Source organism: Mobula hypostoma, chromosome 6, assembly GCF_963921235.1.
Source record: "Mobula hypostoma chromosome 6, sMobHyp1.1, whole genome shotgun sequence".
Lineage (NCBI taxonomy): Eukaryota > Metazoa > Chordata > Chondrichthyes > Myliobatiformes > Myliobatidae > Mobula > Mobula hypostoma.
Window position 1 is genome coordinate 128040175 of NC_086102.1, and position 15177 is coordinate 128055351.

Sequence of the window (15177 nt, forward strand, 5' to 3'; positions counted from 1 at the left end):
GAGGAATCGAGTACAGGAGCAGGGAGGTACTACTGCAGTTGTACAAGGCCTTGGTAAGACCACACCTGGAGTATTGTGTGCAGTTTTGGTCCCCTAATCTGAGGAAAGACATCCTTGCCATAGAGGGAGTACAAAGAAGGTTCACCAGATTGATTCCTGGGATGGCAAGACTTTTATATGAAGAAAGACTGGATGAACTGGGCTTGTACATGTTGGAATTTAGAAGATTGAGGGGGGATCTGATTGAAACGTATAAAATCCTAAAGGGATTGGACAGGCTAGATGCAGGAAGATTGTTCCCGATGTTGGGGAAGTCCAGAACGAGGGGTCACACTTTGAGGATAAAGGGGAGGCCTTTTAGGACTGAGATGAGGAAAAACTTCTTCACACAGAGAGTGGTGAATCTGTGGAATTCTCTGCCACAGGAAACAGTTGAGGCCGGTTCATTGGCTATATTTAAGAGGGAGTTAGATATGGCCCTTGTGGCTACGGGGATCAGGGGGTATGGAGGGAAGGCTGGTGCAGGGTTCTGAGTTGGATGATCAGCCATGATCATAATAAATGGCGGTGCAGGCTTGAAGGGCCAAATGACCTACTCCTGCACCTATTTTCTATGTTTCTCCTTACCACTAAAGCCTTTTTTGCCAAACCTCTTCACCCCATTTCATCTGGTTACCAACCTCTTGCCCCATGGAACCCACTTACAATTCTGGTATGCTATTAATTCAGTGTAATAAATATCCTGACAAACAATAAACCAAAGGACACAATGTTACACGTTCACTTCAGGATTACAGTTTAAATCCATTTCTCATAGAAAAGAGGTCTCTGTCCTCACTGGAGGCATCCTGCATCTGCAGAATCTCTCTCATGATCCAGAAGCAAGCGTGATAGGTAATACAGCAAGACAGATTTTAGAGTTGTCTGTGATCAATCACGTAAAACAAAGATCTGTTCAGTGCTTTTATCATCTTAAAATGCAATTCACAGCATTACTGTATTACCAATAACATTACCCACATACGATGAAGTAGGACAGTTTTATCAATAATTAGGGAGAAGCCCATAGGCTTAGATAAAGAATTTCAGAAGTAGTTGAAAGCTCAGTCAAAAAATCTGAAGGAATCCGGAGATGGAAAGAGGCCAAACTGGAGGGAAAGCAGAGCTCCAGAGATTCAGAGGGCTAGAGGGCACAAAGATAAAGAGAAGGAAAGCTCATGAAGTATTCCAATGAACAATTACAAATCTAAACTTGGGTCAGTGCTGGTAAAGGGGCATCATGGGACTTGGGCTGCAGACTGTGGAACTATGGTTCAAAGAGGCCACCACCTTCACCCTAGGGAGGAAGCAATAGACAGGACACACACTGTCTTTTGAACACAGGGAAATAAACCTGGTCTGCCAACCCTCACAGGAATATTTGCCTTTCAAGGACAACATTTGACAGCTTCCAGATTTGCTCTGGCCTCACATGTCCTTTCGAGATTGAAAAGTACACAGGCATGGATTTTTTTTATACTGTTAATGATTTATTCACAACCTCCACTCACTTGGAATTTGAGTTTGCTTTCTCCTTTCTCGCGATCTCGCTTGTGTAAATTCACCATCATGGTTTCATAACATTCCTTCCAGAAAATTGCCATGCGTTCATGTCCCTTACTGAATGTTTCAACTTCATATTGCTTCATCGATGGAATAATCTGAGAATAAGAATACACTCATAATCTTTCATAACACATATCTCATCCTGATTTCTTTCCCCCTCCACACAGAGAAAAATCAGTACAGAGGACTGACTTACAACAAAGGACGATTTACTGAATAGAAACAATGCTACGTACGTATTTGTCAATGTACACACGCCATTCACTGGAACCACAGTATTCTTGGAAGTCCTCAAAAAACGAAGGGCTGCCGTTGCTTTGCGGTAAAGCTGGCAAGTGCAGATTCATGTATAATAGTTCATAGATTTTGGAGACCAATGTTCGTATGATTGGGATCAGGAAGGAATAGATTTCAGTTTTTTCTCTTATGGACTTGGTCAGTGTTTCCTCCAGCTTCCCTAAGAAGAAACAAGCTTCATCACGGTTTACTATCTCTTTTGTTTGCAGTATTGTGTTGAGTTTTGCTGCAGCCATGGCGCACACCTGATTGGTTAACAAAAACAGAAATTCTTCAGAAAAACTGCCAAGCAGAAAACACCAATGCATTCTAATTTTCACTTACAACAATGACATAGAAACTAACCAACAGATTTAGGTAAAGGAAAATAATGAAAAAGAATGTAGAAAAGACACAAATAATTTAAATTTGCATCTATTTTTAAAGGTACTTGTGTTCAACCTGCAATGTTGCAACTTCTATTTCAAGAGCTGTTAAATTATAGGAAAAAATTCTTGCATCATTCAACATCTGACATTCAGCTTTTCACCATCTTAGAACATTCCAAAGCAAAAAATGTACAAGTAGTCAATTGTTTTAAACACAGCAGCCAATCTATACAAAAATCCCAGAGACAGCAATTTGATAGTGACCATATAACCTGGCTTTTCAGTGGTCCTTGTTCAAAGGATACTAACTCTCTAATACTGCTTTTTTCCCATAGGATAATTTGTTTCCAGTTAATGGGAAATAGAGGGCTTCAGTTTGATGCTTTCACCAAAAGACACAACCTCTTACTTTGCACCATTATTGTACTGGGACATTGGCCTAGATTTTATGTTTGTCCTTGCAGTGGGATTTGATCCATAACAGACTGACATGACCCAACTGGCAGTACTTGTGCCTCTGTACTACCATTTGAAGGGTGGTTTTCTAATTTAACAATTAAATGCTTTTTTGAGAGTGGAGAACATGACTAGTACCTGTATATTATCTTGAGCAATAAAACCAAGAAGAAGCCGTGTCCCAAGCTGGGATAATTGCATCCACTCTGGTCCAGATGAATACCACACCATCAAGTTATCCATTAGAGTCACCATCTCCTCCAATAACTAAACAAAAGGCATGGAACCAAAAGGCATTGCAAAATGAATGGAAAGACAACTGTATTAAATTTGATCATCATTGAGATACCAGATGAATATTAAGAATGTTACATAATAATAATCTGGGTACATTTAATCCTGAGAATAATAGGCAAGGCAGTTCCAAAAAGTGTCTTTAGAAATCATCCTAAATTAGCCCCTTAATCATAAAAGAAAATCGGAAGAAAAAAATGTTCAAAAAAATGAGATTTTTAAAAGGGATTGAGCAGGTTAGGTTAAGTGGAAACTTAGGTGTGCAGCATTAAGGTTTTACATGAAAACACATTAAACAAAATACTTCACCGTGATATAACATGTTAGTATGGATAGGGGTTAAACAGATAAAAAAAAGAGGTCACGTGAATAAACTGCTAACTTCTGAAAAGGAAGACTTACTTGTGGAATGTCACTTGAACTATTTACAGTGCCTATAAAAGTATTCACCACCCCCCCCCAAAAAAGTTTTCATGTTTTAGTTTTTACAACATTGAATCACAGTGGATTTAATTTGGCTTTCTTGATGCTCATCAACAGAAAAATAAAATTTTGTGTCAAAGCGAAAACAGATCTCTACAAAGTGATCTAAATTAATTACAGATATAAAACACAAAATAATTCATTGCTTAAGTATTCAGCCCCTTTAATATGACACACCATATAATAACTAATAACCATATAACAATTACAGCACGGAAACAGGCCATCTTGGCCCTTCTAGTCCATGCTGAACACTTACTCTCATCTAGGTGCATGATCATGCACTTCCCGACACTTTAATCAATCTGCTACTTCTTTGTCCATTCAATTCCATCATCCAAATCATTGATATATAATATAAAAAGAATTGGTCCCAACACAGACTCCTGTGGAACACCACTAGTCACCAGCAGCCAATCAGCAAAGTCTCCCTTTATTGCCACTCTTTGCCTCCTGGCAATCAGCCAATGCTCTGTCCATGCTAGTGTCTTTCTGTAAGACTATGGGCTCTCAACTTGTTAAGCAGCCTCATGTATGGCACCTTGTCAAAGTCCTCCTGAAAATCCAAGTACACAACAAAAACCGTTTCTCCTCTGTCTATCTTGCTTATTATTTCTTCAAAGATTTCCAACATATTTGTCAGGCAAGATTTTCCCTGAAGGAAACCATGCTGACTTTGTCTATTTTAATCATGTGTTTCTAAGTATTCCAAAACCAGATCCTTAACAATCAACTCCGATATCTTCCCAACCACTAACTGGCCTTTAATTTCATTTCTTCTGCCTCTCTCCCTTCTGAAGAGTAGAGTGACATTTGCAATTTCCAGTCCTCCAGAACCATGTCAGAATTTATTGATTCTTGAAAGATCATTACTAATGCCTCCAAAATCTCTTCAGCCACCTCTTTCAGAATCTGGTCCAAATCTTCAGACCTTTGTTTCCCAAGCACCTTTTCCCTAGTAATGGCAACTTCACTTGCTTCTGCTCCCTGACACTCTCAAACAGTGTTTTCCACAGTGAAGACTGATGCAAAGTACTCATTCACTTCATCCACCAATTCCTTGTCTCCCATTGCTACCTCTCCAATGTCATTTTTTTCCAACAGTCCAATATCTAGTCTCACCTCGCTTTTACTCTTTATAAATCTGAAGAAACTTTTGGTATCCTCTTTAATATTATTGGCTAGCTTACATTCATATTCCATCTTTTCCATCTTTATGACTTTTTTTTTAGTTGCTTTCTGTTGGCTTTTCTAATCCTCTAATCCCATTATTTTTTGCTCTATTATATGCCCCCTCTTAGGCTTTAATGTTGGTTTTGACTTCCCTTGTCAGCCACAGGTGCATCATCCTGCCTTTAGAATATTTCTTCTTTGGAATTTATCTATACTGCTCCTCGCAAATTGCTCCCAGAAACTCTAGGCATTGCTGCTCTGCTATCATTCCTGGTAGTGTCCCCTTCCAATCAACTTTGGCCAGCTTCTGCCTCTGTAAGTCTCTTTACTCTACTGTAATACTGATACATCTCATTTAAGCTTTTCCCTCTCAAATTACAGGGTGAATTCAATTATATTAACTTCACCACTCCTCAAGGTTCCTTTACCTTAAGCTCTGTTAAGCAATTCTGGTTCACTGCACAATACTCAATCCAGGATAGCAGATCCCCCAAAGGGCTCAACCATGAACTGCTCTAAAAAGCCATCTTGTAGGCATTCTACAAATATCCCCTTCTTGGGATCCAGCACCAACCTGATTTTCTCAATCTATCTGCATTCTGAAATCCCCCATAACTATCATAACATTGCCCTTTTGGCATGTGGAGGCCTATATGTAACTGCCACGAGGGTCTTTTTACCCTTGCCATTTCTTAGCTCTACCCACAAGGTCCTATGATCCTAGGTCACCTCTCTCTAAGGTTTTGATTTCATTTTTTTAAACCAACAGTGCCACCCCATCCCTTATGCCAACCTGCTTGTCCTTTCAATACAATGTGAATTCTTAGATGTTAAGCTCCTGGCTATAATCTTCTTTCAGCCACGATTCAGTGATGGCCACAACGTCATACATGCCAATCTCTAACTATGCTACAAGCTCATCTACCTCCTTCCGTATACTGTGTGCATTCAAATTTAACACCTTCAGTCCTGTTCTCACCCTTTTCCATTGTAATTCATCTTGTTAATGCAATTTTGCCTCATCATCAGCCTGTGCTTGCTAGCAAGCTCACTATAGTGTTGCTGTTTGTAAACCAGCTCCTCCAACCTCAGCCCTATCCCCCTGTTCCCATCTCCCTGTCAAATTAGTTTCAACTCTCCTGAACTGCTCTAGCAAACCTGCCTCCAAAATTATTGGTCCCCTTCGGGTTTAGATGCAACTCATTCCTTTTGTACAGGTCATACCTTTCCCGGAAGAGAACCCAATGATTCAGAAATCTGAACCCCTGCCCTCTACACCAGTTTCTCAACAATGCATTTATCTGCCACATGCTCCTATTCTTACCCTCACTAGTGTGTGTCACAAGCAGCAGTCCAGAGATTACTACCCTAGCATTCCTATTTTTCAGCTTTCTACCTAGCTCCCTAAAATCTCTCTTCAGAACCTCCCTGTCTTTCCTTCTTGTGTCATTAGTGCCACTATGTACTAAGACTTCTGGCTGCTCACCCTCCCCATTTAGAATGCCCTGAGCAATGACCAGATGGCCAACAGTTATCATTAATATGTTATTGCATATTAAACCTGGGAAGCTTTAATCATAAATCTGCAGTCCATGTTTTAGTAAACCAAAATTTCAACCTTAACTACGCCAAACATTAGAAAAACTCGAGGAGCTAAAGAGTTCATCATCTTTTTTTTATGTAGAATTAATCGCACAATGTATTTACATTCTTCTAGCTGGGCTATATCCCTCATGTTTGCCTTGGGGTTATATTTGTGTACAACAGGTAACAGGAATGGCACTTCTTGTTTCCTTTTAGATCATGACAAAAATCACAGTCTCACCACATGCTGATATAAACAATATGCTGGCTTGCAGAATGATGAGACACAAAACTGCACTTCTGGCTCAGTTGTCAGCCATCTGGTCATTGCTCACAAGCAGAGGTAGGAAATAAGTTAGGCACTCGTGTTATTCATTCTCATGAAGACTTAACAAAATATCGCTGTTTGTTCAATTGAATAGACAACTCGGCATGATCCACAGAAATAAGAGATGAGACGGTGCTAAGGAAAAAGTCATACAGCAGAGTAAAATACCTTGTCAGTCCATAGTGCAGGATTCACCAGCCCTTCAGCTTGGAGGAAGTCCTGAACGACATGTAGCAACCTCACTGCATTCTCAGTATGAACAGGAAGGGCAGCAGCTGTTGCCTCTCTGTTATCAGTCACAGCCCATTCCAGTATTTTCTCAAGAAGACTGAAAGATATTTTGCATCATAAGGCAAGCTTCATATATATTCCCAGTCTGACTCTTAATAATGCTGATTTGTATGGCATTTCCCATGTAAAACCTCTCAAAAGATAGTGTACAGAATGTTTAAGGTGTCACTGATGAAGCTCAGTGACTATTTATCGCCAGCAAACAAAACAAAAAAAAACAACTAAATACTTTATTAATAACACTTTGTCTGGTAAACGATCACTGCAAACAATAACCCATAACTTCCCTTTTGAAGTTGAGCTTTTGAACCACCTGTAGGACCTGGCATTTTTATGGTGTGAACTGATGCGTCGAAGGTGTAGTACTATTGTGGCATGGCGGGCTGAATTGAGGCAGTGGGACCCAAGCCCGAGAGTGAGGAATGTGCCAATGTTTGGCCATTGCTGGAGCAGACTTGGAAGTGATTTGATGTGGCAGAACTGAGGTGAGGAAGAGTCTACCCCAAGAGCGAGGAAAGCTCGGGCGCGGGTACGGGGCCAGAGGCGAGGGATGGGCCAGTTCTGCTCGTTGCTCTGCAACGTTTGTTTAGGCTCTACACTGAACTGTGGCTGTGGCCTGCTCTGGCTGCAGTGATGCCTGGCTTCATGTCTGTGGATTCATGTTCGTAAACTTCAGTTCTGAATGCTATTTGCTTGCTCTTATTGTTTGCGCAATTTATTTTTTCTCTGCACAGTGAGTATTTGTCGTCCTTTTTTAAAAATTGGTTTCTATTGGGTTTCTTTGTTTTGTGGCTGCCTGTAAGGAGACGAATCTCAAGGCTGGACAAGGTATACATCCTTTGATAATAAATATACTTTGAACTTTAAATCATTAAAATTGCTCCCAAGTGCACCTGTATAACTTTTCTCCTCAAATCTCTCCTTCTTTTGTCTCATACATCACCCACCATAATCACCCAAATGCCTCCCCTGCCAATACCATCTCCAGCTACTTCTTCCTCTCATCAAATTTCAGTCTTAATAACAACCTTGAAGCATAACAAATATACAGTATGGTACAAAAAGATTGAGTCACGGATTGATAAAGGAATTAACCAATAATGTGCATACTACAGAGCTTGAATCCAGGCTTGAATGTGAGATTGCCTTTCACTTAATAATGTTGATTAACAAATCCTTAATCTTGACATACTCATATTTGCAGGATTAATTACTCCAAATGTATGTGCTGTAATGCACATCATTAAAACATGTCTCCATTGCTCGAAGTCAAATTCATGTACAAAAACATTTCACTACTGTTCTGTTTTCTACTAACTTGAGTTTAATTTCATCAGAGGGACAAAGGAGCTCATTTGCAGTTCCGATCTTCGTCAGTGCTGAGAAAACTTGTCCTCGTTCGATCCAGGCAGCGTCATCTGACCCTTCCAGGCCACGCCACATGATACAAATGAGAATGTCTGTCAGAATCCGACTTAGTTCTTCGCCACACTTCTAAGAGAAAGTGTTTAGTTTTGTAAGTGCAATCCACAATGTTAATGGAGACAAAAGAGATTTCAGTTTCAGGTATTTGGAACAACAAATAATTTGCCGGAGGAACTCAGCAGGTTGAGCAGTGTCTTTGGTGGGAGCGGGGGTGTGGTGGTGAGGAACTGTCAATGTTTGGGTCAAAACCCTGCATCAGTGCTGAGAGTGGAGATAGGAAATAGTAGTGTAAAGAGGAAAGGGAGAGTGGTGAGAGAGGCCATGGTGATTGGTTGACATAGAGGGGAACGTGTGTTCAAGGATTATGTGCAGATCAAACCAGGTAGAAGAGATGGAGGCTGGAGTAGGAAGGCACGACAGACGGAGGCAGACTAAATAAAAAGGAAGATCGCGCCAGGAGAGCGACAGGAAAGGGTGAGGGTGGAAACCACTGCTGGAAGGTGATAAGTTGTCAACATTTCCGGTTGAAATTCTGCATCAACACACTCGGTTATCACCCTCCAGCAGCTGTCATTCAAAAAGAATATTTAGAGAACTATAGGTGGGATAACTGGGCAGACTTCAGGCAACTATAATTGGGTCAAAGATCAAAATCAAAAAGGTATTTTATCAGGTGATCAAGTTCAATACAACTATCCTGAAGAGAATTTCTCAAACAAACAAATAAGTGAAACGGAGCTCAAGGATCCCAGTCAAGTGATTTAACACTTTAAAAGCACAGGCACTGCATACGTCATCCAATGTCTCAAGCAACACACATCAAAGTTGCTGGTGAACGCAGCAGGCCAGGCAGCATCTCTAGGAAGAGGTACAGTCAACGTTTCAGGCCGAGACCCTTCGTCAGGACTAACTGAAAGAAGAGCAAGTAAGAGATTTGAAAGTGGGAAGGGGGAGATCCAAAATGATAGGAGAAGACAGGAGGGGGAGGGATGGAGCCAAGAGCTGGACAGGTGATTGGCAAAGGGGATATGAGAGGATCATGGGACAGGAGGCCCAGGGAGAAAGAAAAGGGGGATGGGGGGGGAAAACCCAGAGGATGGGCAAGGGGTATAGTGAGAGGGATAGAGGGAGAAAAAGGAGAGAGAGAAAGAATGTGTGTATATAGATAAATAACGAATGGGGTACGAGGGGGAGGTAGGACATTAACGGAAGTTTGAGAAGTCAATGTTCATGCCGTCAGGTTGGAGGCTACCCAGACCGAATATAAGGTGTTGTTTCTCCAACCTGAGTGTGGCTTCATCTTTACAGTAGAGGAGGCCGTAGACAGACATATCAGAATGTGAATGAGACGTGGAACTAAAATGTGTGGCCACTGGGAGATCCTGCTTTCTCTGGTGAACAAGAGCGTAGGTGTTCAGCGAAACAATCTCCCAGTCTGTCCAATATATAGGAGGCCACATCGGGAGCACCGGACGCAGTCTATCACCCCAGCCGACTCACAGGTGAAGAGTCACATCACCTGGAAGGACTGTCTGGGCCCCGAATGGTGGTAAGGGAGGAAGTGTAAGGGCATGTGTAGCACTTGTTCCGCTTACAAGGATAAGTGCCAGGAGGGAGATCGGTAGGGAGGGATGGGGGGGACGAATGGACAAGGGAGTCACGCAGGGAGCAATCCCTGCGGAAAGCAGAGGGGGTGGGGAGGGAAAGATGTGCTTAGTGGTGGGATCCCGTTGGAGGTGACTGATCATTCAACGTCTGATTATTTTTAGAATTGTTTCCGAAATGAAAAGAGAATCTTTAACAAATTACCTCTACACTTCCAAAGACTTCATAGACTGAAGCATCATCCAGGTTACTCGACTCATCTGTGTTACTAGATTCCCTATCAAACTGTGCACCAGATAAGTGCTTGGGTATTTCTAGTGGTGATGGGGTGCTCGCAATGCTACCTGGTGTTTGGCTTTCAGAGTCACCCATTTCAAAGGAGATCGTGCTTGACAAGTCCAACGTTAGACCACGCCCCTTCGGAAGCCAGTTCCCAGAACCGTCCTGATTTTCTTCTGTGAAAGTACTATCAGTTGAGGCCCCATCATCTAAAAACATCTCAGATGACTGATTTGAGTCAGTAAATCTTTCAAACAATCCATCAAAGCTTTGATTATCAGAAAACTTAGTCAAGGAGGCATTATCCACTGTTTCACCATCTGACAGCTTATAATCCTGAGTATGTGATTCTCCATTAGTGGTCTTCAACCGCTCTACTCCAGGCCTCATCTCAAGCCTTGGATCAGTTGGTTTACCAAAGTCCAAACTGTTGATGTTCAAGCATTCCATGCCTGCAACATCCTTGCTCTCAGAATTCTCCTTCAGAAATAACTTCACTAAGGTTTCTTGCCAAATGGATTGCTTTGCTATCTGCTGGGCTGCGTCCTGCTGAGTCTGCAAGTGACGATAAATCTGGAGCAATTAGGGAAGAAAAGACTTTTATTAGTAACAACGGCAAGATCAATGCATAATCATCTTCAGATGCTTCTGAGAAGTTGTTTACTCTTGATTTTTGGACACTGCGGGAACGAAGGGAAGAAACTGCTGGGACCTTGGCATGGATACTTAGGCACAAGTGATGTGTTGTAAAGTCAGAAGGATGGGGAACATTATGCCTTGATTTAAAAAGGGCTGCAGGAACAACCAGAGAGCTACAGGCCAGTGAAACTAAGATCAGTGGTTTAGAAAGTAACTGGAAGGGATTCTGAGGAACAAGATACACCTACATTTGGAAAGGCAAGACCCATCTAGGGAAAGTCAGCATGGCACTGTGCGTGGGAAATAGCGTCTCAATTTTTTTGAATCTACGTTAATGATTTGATTGAGAACATAGTTGGCATGATTACCAGGTTTGCAGATAACATCAAACTGATGGTATTGTCACAGCAAAGAAAACCTTTTCCCCTCTGAACGCACTGCCGTCTGCACTCTCCACACCAATCCTAAACTTATCATCAAACCCTTGGACAAAGGGAGTGCTGTTGTAGTGTGGCGGATTGACCTCTACCTTGCTGAGGCCAGGTGGCAACTTACCGACACCTCCTCTTGTTTACCCCTTGAAAATGTCACCACTCCAGACTATTAGAAAATTGTCTCCGATACCATCACCTACCTCATCAACTCCAAGAGAACTGCCACCAAACTCATAATTACCTTACTCTACACTGCTCGTTTCTACCTCAAACCCAAGATCCACAAACCTGACTGTCTGGGTCGGCCCACTATCTCTCCCTGCTCCTGCCCCACTGAAATCATGTGCAAATACCTCAACTACATTCCGTCCCCCTTGGTTCAGTCCCTTCCCACCCATGTACATCCTCAACACTTCATATGCTCTCCATCTCCTCAACAATTTTTAATTCCCTGGCCACTTCATTTTCACCATAGATGTCCAGTCCCTATAGACTTGTATCTCCCATCAAGGCAGCCTTAAAGCTCTCTGCTTCCTTTGCAACGGAAGACCCAACCAGTTCCCCTCCACCAGCCCCCTCTTCTGTCTGGCAGAACAATTTCTCCTTTGGCTCCTCCTACTTTCTCCAAACTTAAGGGGTAGCCATGGGCACCCATATGTGCCCCAGCTACGCCTGTCTTTTCATTGGCTATGTGAAAGAGTCCATGTTCCAAGCCTTCCCTGGTAATGCTCCCCAAATCATCCTGCACTACACTGATGCTGCTTCATGCACCCATGCTAAACTCCTCTATTTCATCAACTCTGCCTCCAATTTCCACCCTGCCCTTAAATTCACTTGATCCATTTCTGACACCTCTCTCCCCTTTCCTTATCTCTCTGGAGACAAACTGTACTGACACCTTTTATAAACCCACCAATTCCCACAGAAATCTTGACTATACCTCTTTCCACCCTGTCTCCTGTAGAAATGTTATTCCCTTTTCTCAGTTCCTTAGTCTTCATACATTTGATCTCAGGATGAGTTTTTCCTTTCCAGGACATCAGAGATATCATCCTTCTTCAAAGAACGAGGCCCCCCTTCCTCCACCATTGAATTGAATTGAATTGACTTTACTTCTTACATCCTTCACATACATGAGGAGTAAAAATCTTTACGTTACGTCTCCATCTAAATGTGCAATCATAGTAATTTATAAAAATTTACGTCAGTTAATCAGTCTGATGGCCTGGTAGAAGAAGCTGTCCTGGAGCCTATTGGGCCTGGCTTTTATACAGCAGACTGTTTCCTGGATGGCAGCAGCTGGAATAGATGGTGGTTGGGGTGACTCGGTCCTCCAAAGATCCTACAAGCCCTTCTTACACACCTTCTTTGTAAATGTCCTGAATCATGCTAATGCGAGAATGCTGTTCTTGGACTACGGTTCAACACCACTCAACACTATATTTCAATCCTGGCTCGACAAGAAGCTCAGAGACCTTGGCCTTGACCCTGCCTTGTGCAGCTGGATCCTGGACTTCCTGTCAGATCGCAGGCAGGTGGTAAGAGTGGGCTCCCTCACCTCCACCTCTCTGACTCTCAATACAGGAACCCCTCAGGGCTGTGTACTAAATCCCCTCCTTTATACCCATGACTGTGTCGCCACCCACTGTTCTAATCTGCTAATTAAATTTGTCGACAACACTACATTGATTGGCCTTATCTCAAACAATAACGAGGTGGCCTACGGGGAAGAAATCATCTCTTTGACACAGTGTTGTCAAGAAAACAACCTCTCCCTCAATGTCACAAGAACAAAGGAGCAGGTTGTGGATTACAGGAGGAATAGAGACGGGCTAACCCCTATTGACATCAATGGATCTGGGGTTGAGAGGGTAAACAGCTTCAAGTTCCTCGGCATCCACATCACCGAGAACCTCACGTGGTCTGTACATATCAACTGTGTGATGAAAAAGGCACAACAGCACCTGTTTCGCCTCAGACGATTCAGGCAGTTTGGTATGGGCCCCCAAATACTAAGCACTTTCTACAGGGGCACAATTGAGAGCATCCTGACTGGCTGCATCACTGCCTGGTACCTCCCTCAATCGCAGGACTCTGCAGAGAGTGGTGTGGACGGCCTAGCGCATCTATAGTTGTGAACATCATAACACTGCCTTCACTCACAATTCCTCCATTTCCCAGATATCCGCGCTCACCCCATCTTCCCGCCACCTTAACAGGGATAGAGTTCCTCTTGTCCTCATCTACCACCACATGAGCCTCCACATCAAAACATCATTTTTCTCAACCTCTGCAATCTTCAACCTGATCCTACCACCAAATGCATCTTTACTCCCCCCCCCAACTCTCTACTTTCCCCAGGGATTGCTCCATGATTCCCTTGTCCACTTGTCCCTCCCCACTAACATTCCTCCTGGCACATATCCCTGCAAGCAACAGAAATGATATACTTGCCCACTCACCTCTTCCCTTACCTCCATTCAGGGCCCCAAACAGACCTTTCAGGTGAGGCAACACTTCACCTGCGAATTTGTCGGGGTCATTGTGCTTCCAATGCGGCCTCCTCCACAATGGTGAGACCTGACGTAAATTGGTGGACTGCTTTGTCCATTTGCCAAAAGCAAAATTTCCCTGTGGCCATTTTAATTCCTATCCCTACTTCCATTCTGACATGTCAGTCCACAGCCTCCTCTTTTGCCATGATGAGACCATTCTCAGGGTGGAGGAGCACCACCTCATATTCTATCTAGGTAACCTCCAACCTACTAGCATGAACATAGGTTTCTCTTTCCGGTAATTTTTTCCTTCCCCATGCCTCTTCTTCTATTCCCCACTCTGGCCTCTTATCTCTTCTCCTCGTCTGCCTATCACCTCTGCCTAGTGCCTCACCTTCTTCCCTTTCTCCCACGGTCCACTTGGCTCTCTTATCAGATTCCTTCTGCTCCAGCCCTTTACTTTTCCTATCCACCTGGCTTCATTTATCACCTTTCAGCTAGTCCTCCTTCCCCTCCCGTCACGTTTTCATTCCGGCATCTTCCCCGTTCAGTTCCACTCCTGAAGGGTCTCAACTTAAATCATCGGCTGTCTATTCAAGCTGTCTAAAATTACAACCGGGAAAGTGGGCAGAAGAATGGTAAATGGAATTGATTTCAGACAAGTGCAAATTGTTGTATTTTGGGAAAGACTTGCATTGTAAATGTCAGGGCCCTGGGGAATGGTGTAGAAAACAGATCCTAAGGAGTACCAGTACATAGCTCCCTATGTGACACAGGCAGACATTGTGGTGAAGGAGGCTTGTACCTCACCCTCATCAGTCAGGGCATTGAGTCGAAAAGTTGGGAGATTGTGTTACAACTGTGCAGGGCTTTGGTAAGTTTGTACTTGGAGCATTATGTACAGTTCTGGTCACCTAATTATAGGAGGGATTCATTAAGCTGAAAAGTATTTAGAAAAGATTCACAAGGATGTCACTGGGTCTGGAAGGCTTGAGTTATAATGTGAGTTATAAACTTTGCACTGGACAGTGGCATATTAACTGAAAAGCTTAGATGAATTTGCCAAAAATATGGTGTCCAGTTAATAGCAAAAAGTGAGGACACAGTTAGAAAAAACGCAAAGCGAAGTGCTACCTAGAAGACCTAAAGAACTGTGTCAGGGAGTCTTATACTCCATACCTCTATCACCATGCCAAAAAGTATATATTGGTGAGTCTGGACGGCCACTGAAGACCAGGAGAGTAGAACATAAGAGTGTCTTAAAAAACCTGAGAGCAGAATGAAGTGCAATTACTGTACACTGCTTATCATGCTCATGCAGACCAAGGTTTGATGAGGCAAACATCCTTGGCAAGGAAAAGAATGTCTGCAAGAGAAAGACTGCGGAAATCACCAGAGATGGAGCATGTGGGGGACCTAAA

The 15177-nt window shown here is 42.8% G+C and overlaps 1 protein-coding gene across 3 annotated transcripts in view; it reads right to left on the reverse strand.

Annotated features, from left to right (window-relative positions):
- The window catches only part of nbeal1 (neurobeachin-like 1), a 283397-nt gene that overhangs the window by 93858 nt on the left and 174362 nt on the right, over positions 1 to 15177 (reverse strand). For all 3 annotated transcript variants that reach the window (XM_063051669.1, XM_063051668.1, XM_063051667.1), the window contains 6 exons: positions 10114 to 10761; positions 8198 to 8373; positions 6757 to 6916; positions 2865 to 2993; positions 1842 to 2147; positions 1551 to 1700 (listed from right to left, as the gene is read on the reverse strand). In XM_063051669.1, the coding sequence (XP_062907739.1) occupies positions 1551 to 1700; positions 1842 to 2147; positions 2865 to 2993; positions 6757 to 6916; positions 8198 to 8373; positions 10114 to 10761 (1569 nt within the window). The remainder of the gene's footprint in view (positions 1 to 1550; positions 1701 to 1841; positions 2148 to 2864; positions 2994 to 6756; positions 6917 to 8197; positions 8374 to 10113; positions 10762 to 15177) is intronic.